The 10,501-nt window shown below is 47.2% G+C and overlaps 1 protein-coding gene across 2 annotated transcripts; it reads right to left on the bottom strand.

Moving 5' to 3' along the window:
* Positions 1-24: 24 nt before the first annotated feature.
* Positions 25-9,729, bottom strand: MINDY1 (MINDY lysine 48 deubiquitinase 1). 2 transcript variants are annotated; one of them, XM_030187032.1, is made up of 10 exons: positions 8,501-9,729; positions 7,947-8,281; positions 7,444-7,501; positions 6,632-6,696; positions 5,640-5,798; positions 5,158-5,260; positions 4,870-5,012; positions 4,407-4,592; positions 3,101-3,253; positions 25-1,009 (listed from the first exon to the last, which is right to left on the bottom strand). In XM_030187032.1, exons 1-10 carry the CDS (start codon positions 8,700-8,702, stop codon positions 929-931), a joined length of 1,485 nt encoding a protein of 494 aa, XP_030042892.1. In that variant the 5' UTR covers positions 8,703-9,729; the 3' UTR covers positions 25-928. The 2 variants fall into 2 exon arrangements, with proteins under 2 accessions (XP_030042892.1, XP_030042891.1); XM_030187031.1 differs by having other exon boundaries at positions 7,947-9,729.
* Positions 9,730-10,501: the final 772 nt, after the last annotated feature.

Here is a 10,501-nt window from a genome sequence, read left to right as displayed (position 1 = left end):
ATTAGACAAACAAGACACAAGAAATTCATGATCTAGAGGGTTTATTGAAAAATAGAAAACCCTATAAAAAGGATTAGGAAAGAACACCCACATCTCCTGCAACTGAAAGACGTTGTGAGTAACATGCCATGTCCTCAAAACAGTAATTAACCCGCTACCCGTGATGAGTCAGCTGCACAGGGCTGGCAGTGGCTTAAAACCTCTGCATATATATATAAGAGAGAGAGAGCAGGCAGCATCCCAGGCACAGTGTGGGAAGGAGGAAATGTAATGCTGATTCAGCTACTAACCCAGGGGGAAAATGGAGCGGGCAGTGGCCCCTCAGCAACCTGCTACCATAACATTCACATTGCAAATGAAATAACAAAAATGTACTAAAGCTTTTCATTCATGCCACATCTTGATGAGAGAAAGGCTCGCCAGTTCAGACCCTAGATTAGCCCTTGCCTCCTCCGATTAAAATGCTTAGGAGCAATCGAATGGCCCTGTCTTATCACCACGCCTCCAAAGAGCAGCTCAGAAGGAATTATATGACCATCTCATCCCCCATAATCCTTCCCTCAGGCTCAGGGCCCAGAGCAGAAATATGGGAGGGGGAGGCCTCAAAGCTAGCTAGCAGACTGCATTTTATTCAGCTCGGGGCAGGTTTGGGCCTAGGGTACTTGCCCCACCATCTTTCACAGAATTGGGAGGCAGGGCACAGCCTGGATATAAGGGCAACCGCTCAGAGCTCCAAGCTGAATTGTCCCTCCAAAAGAAAGTTTCCTTTAACCAATCCAGCTTCAAAAAGCAGTTTGGATCCTGCAGAAACAAGCAAACGAGGAATGTGCTGGGCATTTCTAAGCTTTAGGATAGAGCATAGTTGCTTTCCTCTGCTGGGTAACTGTATTTCAGTTTAAGAGGAGGAGATAGTCAAGATGGCAAGCCGCTACAGGAGGACACAGTCGGAATCGGCCTTGCGACGCTGTCTGGGCTCTCTGGCTTGACGACCCGAGGCCTGGGCTTGTCTCTGGAAGAAAACAGAAGTGAAAGAAAAATGTAAGTTACATTTTAAAGAGGGCTGGCAGCTGGCTCCAAGACACTCCAGTCCAATCCTGGATTTACCATATTACTATATTACCTGTGGGGATTTTTGCTTACAGAAACCAGAGCCACGTGTGGAGCAGTCAAGCTCTGGGTCTTCCCCAGTCTCCAAGGAGGACGCGGTGCCGGAGTTCTCTCTCCTGCCCCCCCCCCCCCCCCTCTCAGCAGCCCTGACATTTTACCATGTCAACTGTTAACTTTATTGCAGTCTGGTCAACCTCTGTATTCTGATAATGGTTCTTTATTCTTCTACACACCCTTTAAGATCCACTCGACAAAAAAGTTTTGTTATACCATCTTTTATGGTCATTACGTTAGATGCTATACATCGCCCTGTTTTCAGTATTACAAAGCGAACAATCTGCCTCTGTATCTAAGCTTAGAAACTTAAGCCTGGTCTCCAGCAAGGCCCTCGATACTTGATTTTGGGTGACGCGTGGTGATGGTGGCTGGGCCTGCGGCCAACCGAAGCGTGGCTGTTCTTTTAATTCTCTCGTGTTCTGGATGTAAATCCCTCCTCAAATTTGTAATTGTGTTTTATTCTGCAGTTTAGGGACCCTTTTCCTAAAGCTAAGTGCGCTAACGGTTGTTAAGTGTGTGTTAAAAGCTGCATAACCTATGAGAAATGTAGCACATTGCATAAGCTAACGTCCATTAGAACGCTAAGCTTTAATAAAAGGACACCCTCCCCCCCTCCGATTCTGTAAACTGCCTAGATTGTTACCAAACTTGAAGAAAAACAAAGCTTCAAAGGTGGTGGGTGGGTGTGAGGGGGGCACACTGGTTCATTTATATTAACAGGCCATATCTCAGTGTTTTCTATGCACTGTATATTCCTACATAAAAAGTCATAAGACGGCTTTTCAGAGAGGATTTGGATTCATCTCTGCACCGTATCTCCGACTGCACTTGGGGAGGGGAAGGGGATTCAGGTTATACTGGTTCTGGCTTACTTGTTGGGAAAGAATTGAGAACAGATTGAGGAAGGCTGGGCACCCCTCTAGGAGAAAGAATAAAAGCCACGTAGCCAATTATTCCTTCTGTATTAATCATTTGAGAAATGTCAGTATGGGTTTAATTATGCAAGATATATTGCTACTGTGGAGTACCTTAAAGTTAATAGTTTGGTTAAAATGTAGAATATAAATATTAAAGTTTAATAAATTAAATCCTTAACATTCTCAAATAAAAGGGTCTTGTGTTTGTATCTGGGGTGAGGTGCCAGAAATACTGGAAACCACTCAGAAAAAAAAAACAAATTGTGCCCTGCCCTTGTGACCTTAAAATAAAATTCACCCATAGCAGTTTACAAGAGACATAATGAAAACAATTAATGGGGTGTTTTGCCCGTTTTATTAAACGCCAGTGTACAGCGCCCAATAACTGATAACACACACAAAAACACCGTCCGTCCGTCGTCGTCCCCCCCCCCCCCCCAACGAGTAAACTCAATTAGCCAAGTACAAACTTCAAATATTTCTTGAAACTGCTTGCTAGGTTTTTACTTTGCAAGATCAAAACAACTTGATTTCTATATTTAAGGATTTATTTACCGCCTTTTTGAAGAAATTCACTCAAGGCGGTGTACAGTAAGAATAGATCAAACACGAGCAATAGACAATTACAGCAGTAAAAATATTCAAAAAACAATACAAAGAATGGTATGATTTCTATATGTCAACAGTCAAGGAATTTCAAAGCTCTTGTCCTATTTATGGTTTATCTTCTTATCCCAGAAGGAATCTGTAGTAACCCAGCTTGACTGTTTCAGTGGCTCTGGAATTTGTAGCTCTGATCTTCTTAGTGAAAAGAACTACAAATCCCTGCATGCAATTGGGCAAAACCAGAACTGGATTAGCCTGCTATGACCGGGGGCAACTGATCTTCTGACTAGCAAGAATAAGGCTGTGGGCAGCAGAGGTGGTGACTGGTTACTTCCTTCAGCACTTTGAAAAGCTAAATCAGTTTTTGAAACTGGCCTGAGCCTTGGCAGGCTGAAGAAACGCACGCACTGTACCTGCGGTGATCGCTGTTGCTGCTGCGGGGCTGGCGGCTGCTGCTCCTCCTGAGCCTGGTACTCCTCCTGCTGCAGCTGCGTGGCGAGCTCCAGGTCGCTCATTGCTGGGGGACCCTGCTGCTGTTGCTGCAAGGACAGGGCGATCATGTAATCCTGCAGGCGCCGGGCAGAAAGGTGAAATTAGGCCTTACCTGCTAATTTTCTTTCCTCTAGACTCTCCAGACCGGTCAAGACGCTTGGGTTATGCACTCCCCGGTCTGGAAGGTCGCTGAGGAAATAGGCTTGTTAATGGCAGAGTCCTTTACAATTTTAAAACTTTATCAAAATCGCTTTTTACACAGAACTGAAAATGGGAAACAGACTCCATGACCTGCGATAGCAGAAAAGAATCAGAGATCTGCCAAGAATCACAGACAGCCTGACTCCCCCCCCCCCCCCCCAAAAAAAAAAAAATTAACTCAAAAAAAGGACAGACACAGTTGGACTATTGGAAAGAGTCAGAATAACCCCCCCCCCCCCCCCCAGAGAATGTTAAATGCTTTCCCGTTAGTACAAAAATGATGCAGCGTGACCATTATCTTATCCAGCAGGGACGTTACCCACCCGTGTTCGTCCGGGGAGGAAGCTACGTACAGATCATAAACCTACTAACAGGAACAGGCTTCTCAGCCTCTCTGGATGTAGCATTTAGGTCTCTGGGTCCTTTACTGGGATAAAGTCCTGCTCAGCATTTACTGGAACTATTTTACACAGGTATTTCTTTCAGCACTGTTGTTCACTGACCGATACTGTGTTTTTATTGTTTAGTACGTGCATTATTTTAAATTTTTACTAGGCTGATACTGAAAGGCAGTTATATGTTCACCACCCGCCAGTAAAAGCTTAACTGCCCTATCCAGATTTTCAAAAACAAAAATGCGTTTCAAGATACGGACCGCACTGTTTAGTGGATCTTCAGCTGCTAAATAGGTAAGTTATCCAAATATCAGGCCTAAACTGAACGGCCAGTAGCAACGTGGTCACTGCACAGCACCTATGTTCAGCGTCACAGAATATATGAATTAAATTTAAGCCTCAGCTCAAAAATCGGGCTCTACATTTTATCCATCGGTGAGCTGTGCTAGTAAAAATTTTAATTTACGTTTGTCTCAAATAAGTGATGTCGAAGGAAAAGGATAATCAATTTATAGATAAAGGTTAAGTGGAACCCGGGGAGATCACTGCAGATCGAGGGGCCAGAGCAGCTCACTTGGCAGCTCCCCCTCCCGCCCCTCGAGACCAAGCGACAGGTCCTTCCTCTGCGTACCTGATCCACCTGCTGCTGCTGTTGCTGGGAGCTGCTCAAGGATGCCCCTTCCTTTTCCAGTTGGTGGCTGAGATGGAATTGGGAGTCGCAGAAACAGCTGTCCCCTTCTACGTTGTGCAGACTTTCCCAGGTCACCTTCTCCTCCTGCAGGAACCCCTGATCTGTCACCAGTAGGTAGAGGTGACCCTGCAAGGACAGAGGAGCCAGATGAGTGATTGCTGCAAGAACCGGGAAACTTATACGTGACCCACAACCAACACTGCGCACGGAATTCAATAAAAGTGAACCCAACTAGCAAAGGGCTGAATAACTGATCAGTGAAATCTCCAAAGGCATGCATGGCAAGAGCTAGACAGCAAGCAACAGCGTGCGTGTTAAGGACTGACCAGTTCCCTCTGAGCTATACGTTCCTATAGGGAGACCATCATGCTTGCAAGAAGCGGCACCCTTCCCCCCCTCCCACCTGGTGTTTTATCATTGTGCTGAAATGGTTGTTCCTGAAGAAGACACTCAGCTCCCCCTCCTTGACGGTGGCCATCAGCTCACAGAGCCCGTGGTAGGTCAGCTGGGCAGCTGTGGACTCCAGGAACTGCTCGGCAATCAGACCTGCACAGGGAATGGGAAAAGTACACAGGCCGCATCAGCAGCACGAAAAATGAACGTTTTCCAACACACACAGTGAACACAAAATTCACACTTCCCACGTCAACACCCAGGCCACGTCCATTCTTCCAGGTCTAATGTGCGCTACCTTCTGTAACGAGGTTGGGGTCACCGGAATGTTTGCACGTAATTATCTTCTCCACCAGTTGGTTATAACTGAGCTTCCCGACGGCCTGGAGCACCTCTGGGCCCTGACATGAAAGAAGGAAGAAAGAAAGAACTGAACTCAGAATTCACGGAGGGTACTGAAACCGTAGAGAGCTTGCCACGGCACTGCCGGCTTCCAACACACACAACTGCTTCACCACAGGACAGGGCCCTCCACTAGCAGAAGCAAGAGGGCTTTGTAATTCTCTCATTTTAATAAAATTAACCTGGTATGTGCTTGAAGGAGGTCTGGGAGATCAATTTTTCAATTCGAAAATGTCAATCCCACAGAAATCCAGAACATTACAGAGCCAGGACCCGCCAATTACCCAGTTCTATCTAATCACCTTGCCCAAAGCCAGACAGACGAGGAAAGATCACAGATGCCAGAGCACCTGCCACGGTGGCAGGGCATTTTCTCACCTGAGGCTCCGGTAACCAGCCATGATACAGAGGGATGTTGAGGAGGTCAAAAACAATGCACTCGGGAGTGTATTCGAAGTCCGAGACCCCTGTGAAACGGACATTCACATCTAGGCCCGTGGACAGCCTGGGCAGCACCATCATGGCATCGCTAACGTTCTGGGGAGGAGAAAACAGCGCAAACCTTCACCTTGAGGCAGGGCAGAAGGGTTTCAAACAGCACAGCAAAATTTAGAAGATAGCGAGCCTTCGTTACCCCCCCCCCCCCCCCCCCCCAGCAAAAGGCACTGCTTGACATTCTACTGGGACTTGCATAAGGTATTATATCAGTCAATGTACTGATCATAACTATATCTTGTCTTTGTTTTCTGGAAAACCCAAAGTTTTGGTTTTGGGGTGGAGGAGCAGGCTGAGAACCAGGGTTCACATCCCACTGATGCTCCTTAAGATTTTGCATCAAGTCCCTTCACCTGCCACTGCTTCGAGTACAAGTCTTGAGATCTAAGCCCTCTAGGGCAGGAGGCGGCCTACTGCTCCTGAAATGTAATGCAGCACCTCAAGTTCAGTTTGGAAAGGCAGGTCGTCATATCCAAAATGTAGCCTACATTTCTCCCACAGACCTCACTGTGCCGGAGATTCAATGAATGTGTCTTGACCTCTGAGATAACCTTCTCTCAGTGCACATCACTGGAATACGCTTTTCCCAAAATACTCGAGAGTAAGGGGGGGAGGGGTTCATCAAGGGGACCACTGGCACCATTATCCAGTGCTATGGCTCTGCTGACCAGCTAGGTCACATTAAGGACTCTGGAAGGACCTGGTTGTTGCTGGACCCTACCATCACCAGAACCCACCACAGACCAGTGTGAAGTTAAACCATTTGATCACATTCCTCCCTGTCCACATTCTCCTGAGAGAAAGGCTGAAATGCGGACTTGACCGGCCCTAAGAACGTCTCTTTGGATTTGGGAAACAGACAGGCCCGTTCTCACCTGCTGGAAGTTCAGCTGTAGTGCTTCCGATTGCTCCTGAGGCTTAATGGACAAGAGGCAATCCCCTGAAAGATACACCCCCAACCCAAGAAAAACAATATATTAGCACATTTTTCAAACATTTCACAGACCTTTATTGCATTCCTGTGGTCAGCAGAAGGCATGTCACTGCAGGGCAAGGGTGGCCCGCTTGACTACAAAAAGAGGGGGTTAGAATTAGATTTTTTTTTTAAGCTCTCTCTCATCCAATGACTCCATAAATGTGGTCATGTGACGTGACAGAATGAGGCTAAGTACCATCCACGCTTTAGCAGGCGAGAGTCAGGTTTGACTACTGTGATCTCACCCACCACATCACACTTTCCCTCCAACTATTGAGGTGTCCAGATCTAGTAGCCGATTAGTCCTGGAGAAAAAACTGGATTCTCTCTGGGCTGCAATTCTTAAACTTAGACAAACACAAGAATTAAGTCACAGAGGAGTCCAATATAAAAGCCACAACGGAAAGTTTTCTTAACTGTCTGCTGTGAAAGCTGCTTCTCCAGCACATGGGATCAGACTGCAAGGCCCTTTCCCCTCCATAAAGTGACAGTAAAACAGGAAATCACTGGCAGCCAGTACCCTCCAACGTCCCTTGCTTTCATTTCAGACCTGTAGCTATCCCAGACAGGCAATAACTGCCCCGTTCAGGGGACGTTTACTGCTACCGGCTTTCCCCCTGCAAGCAGCAAAGATCCAGGCTGCTGCAGTACCGAAAGACTCCAGAGCCTGTGCACGAGGGGCAGCTGGCACCCTGTGTATCCACCACTTACCCAGATGTGCCATCAGCTCCTCTGAGGTGATCACTTCCTTTTGAGGTGGCAGAGTCACCTGAAACCACAAGAACAAAAACTGGAATGAGTTTAAAATGTGCTTTACTGCTCTCCTCGAGGCCTACAGCGACAGGAAGCGCCTTGGGCCTCCCTGGCAAGGCTGAATGGTTATCACCACCACAGAGCCCATGAACAAACATGTTCCTCTCGTCACCTGGTTTCATGCATGGACATATAGTTCTGCTTTCCACAGGGAAATGTCACACAGCAGTAAATCCAGGACTGGATGCAAGGATTGAAGGGTACTGAATTACAGAGAGCTCTTATGCGGTAAGATGACCCCCTCCCCCCCCAAGGAAGCCTGAGTACTAGTGTGGGTTGTTTCCCATCTGAAATCACAAAATAGGCAGCCACCACCCACCTCATGAAAATCTGTGTGTGCTCTACAGAAGGATTCCCTCCCCTGGAGGGATGCTAGGACTGCGATCGAGCTTTGATCTTACCTTCCACCGCAGGAAGAGGATATTCACGATGGCCAGCAGAGGGCAGGGCCCATTCTCATTCTGGGTGATGATGGGTGTGCGTTCCCCCCGCCAGGTTATCCACTTCACAAAGTAAAAGTCTGCGTCGGGCTGACCCCCAGCTGCTTTTGAAGCTTCCTTGGATGTGCTGGCAGGAACGTCTCCTGATTCAGTCTCCCCACTGGCCTCTAGTGATTTTGGTTTCACCACTGCTGCTTGCTGGCCGTCGCTGACCGAGCCCATCCCAGAGTCTGGGGAACCAACCCCACCCGGCTTGGTCGCATTACCGACTGCGCTGGATTCCTCCCCCTGGGCAGCTTCAGTGCCCAGAGGCTCGGCCACCTTCTCTTCATTCCGTGCCAGGCTCTCCCTTTCTGGCTTAGTCCCATTGCTGACTGGGCTCGATTCCTCCTCCCGGGCACCTCTTGATGCTTCAGTGCCCAGAGGCTCGGCCACCTTCTCTTCGTTCCTTGCCAGACTCTCCCTTTCTGGCTCAGTCCCATTGCTGACTGAGCTCGATTCCTCCTCCCGGGCACCTGTTGATGCTTCAGTGCCCAGAGGTTCGGCCACCTTCTCTTCATTCCTTATCAGGCTCTCTCCTTCTGCCTGCGGCTCAGCTACCTCCCTGTCGCTAGTGGCATGGCTGAAACTGGTATTATTGCAGGTATTAGGTTTGGTAGTTTCCATGTTCACGCTGTCCCCTTGCGCCTTTTCAAAATCACCAGCAGGATGCTCCATGGGTTGGAGCAGGCGACAGGACCCCGAGCTGCCAACACTTATAAAGCCTTTTAACACTGCTATGCCTGGTGCTCGTCTCCTTCACTTTGAAATAAATATAAACCTTCTCCACAGGAGCAAAAACTCTATTATCCCCTTACCAAACAAGCAGCAATAAGAAAAGTGCATATAATATTCCCTCCCCCCTCGTATAAAAGGGGTTATAACAATGTTTTACTGAGATAGAGAGTCTGTGGTCTGTCCTTATGCTTTGCAGCAGTAGATTTTTTTTTTTTTTTAATCCCTGCCAGAGTTCAACCCTCACAATTTCAAACTGGGCCCAGAGCCTTTCTGAGCATCTTTTCTGGAACGAGCCACACTTCCTGATTTCTCTCTGATCCCGTATTTCCTCCTCTGCCCATCGCAGGTTTTTTTCTAGTCAACCTCTCGCTGCTTCCAGTAACTTGTGTCGGCTCTCGTTCCAAAGCAAGGCGAGGATGCCGGCCCGGAAGGGCTTTTATATAAAACAAAAATCACTCCGCTCAAGCAGCCCAGACAAAAAATGAATAAATATGTTTCATGACTCAAAAGAAGTAACAAGTTCATAAAAGCCTCCTTTCTCTAAAGGGGAATTTAGAAATTAATTTATCTGGCTTTACACAGCTATAGATTCTTTTTTTTTAAACGTGATATTTTCTCCCACCCTAGGGAAAAATTCTAGTTAAATGGCAACTGGTCTGAATTGACCTTATGTCCAAAAAAACAACCCATAAACAGTTCTCTCCAGTTTCTTATTTTCTCCTTTGGATCACAGCGACTATGTCCTCCTGTCAAGAGTCTTGTCCCACCCTCCTCTGTAGGATAATTTTTAAAACATTCTTTGAAGACACCAGTGGCAAAGCCGTCCAACGCAGCCGTGTCCTCTGGCTTCTTCCAGATCGTCTCAGTTGCTGCTGCCTGGACAGGATTGAACCAGGATTGCCTGGTAGCACAAGACGACGAATCCTTTACCAGTCTTGACAAGTCTCACTGCTGCTCCCGATTCCAGTTTCTGTAATCCAACACACAAGATCAACACAGCAGTTTTTTAAAAAAGGTTGTGATACATTTGTGTATATATCAACACACGCACAAACATACAGTTCTCTCTCGGATTATGCTACAAACAATTCTGGGATAACAATTCTGCTCAGTGAACTAAGCTGTTTTTTCTACGTGACTGGTCACCACGGCCAAGAATTGTGAAAACCTCACAAGCGCTCCAGCAGCCCATTTTCACCATGCAGGGCAACGAATGTTTACCAAGTGCCTTCAGGTAGCCGAGATGCTCCGTCATGCACTTGTGCATGTCTATAAGTAGTTAAAATCACTACTTATTTTTTTCTTTTGCAATATAAGATCAGAGGTTTCAGCATATCGTCACCCAGTGGCGACACAGCCACCGGTGTATGATCAAACAGATGCGTGGCCTGCAAGCTCATGTGATCACAGGCGTCCTAGATTTTTTTTTTTCCTGCTGGGCACATGTAAACAGGTCTGAGAAAGAAACATGGACACATGACCAAAGGTCCAGCTCCTCTGCCTTTGATAGAAACGTGGCCTTATCATACTGGGTGAGAATTAGCCTGATCCAGATAACAGAGAATGACCATGCAGTGTGCTCCATTCACATGGGGGGAGGGGAATTTACAATTCCTACTATTGAATCCTGGGTTTAACCCACCAGGGCAAGTTCTGTCTATTTCTGGTCAGCCCCCTCCTTATTTCTTAGGTTTTAAGAGCTGGGGGAGGCCATCGCCCCACCCCCATCAGTTTATTCT

The sequence above is a fragment of the Microcaecilia unicolor genome, chromosome 14 (assembly GCF_901765095.1).
Source record: "Microcaecilia unicolor chromosome 14, aMicUni1.1, whole genome shotgun sequence".
Taxonomy (NCBI): Eukaryota; Metazoa; Chordata; class Amphibia; order Gymnophiona; family Siphonopidae; genus Microcaecilia; species Microcaecilia unicolor.
Note: the sequence above shows the minus strand (reverse complement) of the source record. Positions and strands in the feature narration are given on the sequence as shown.

Excerpts from the sequence above, each read along its gene's own strand:
- MINDY1 (XM_030187031.1), bottom strand. The coding sequence starts at position 8,702 with ATGGAGCATCCTGCTGGTGATTTTGAAAAGGCGCAAGGGGACAGCGTG. Across the intron at positions 5,799-6,631 it reads TACAGCTGAACTTCCAGCAG|AACGTTAGCGATGCCATGAT; the intron begins GTGAGAACGGGC and ends TCTCCTCCCCAG. Across the intron at positions 3,254-4,406 it reads AGCAGCAGCAGGTGGATCAG|GATTACATGATCGCCCTGTC; the intron begins GTACGCAGAGGA and ends CGGCGCCTGCAG.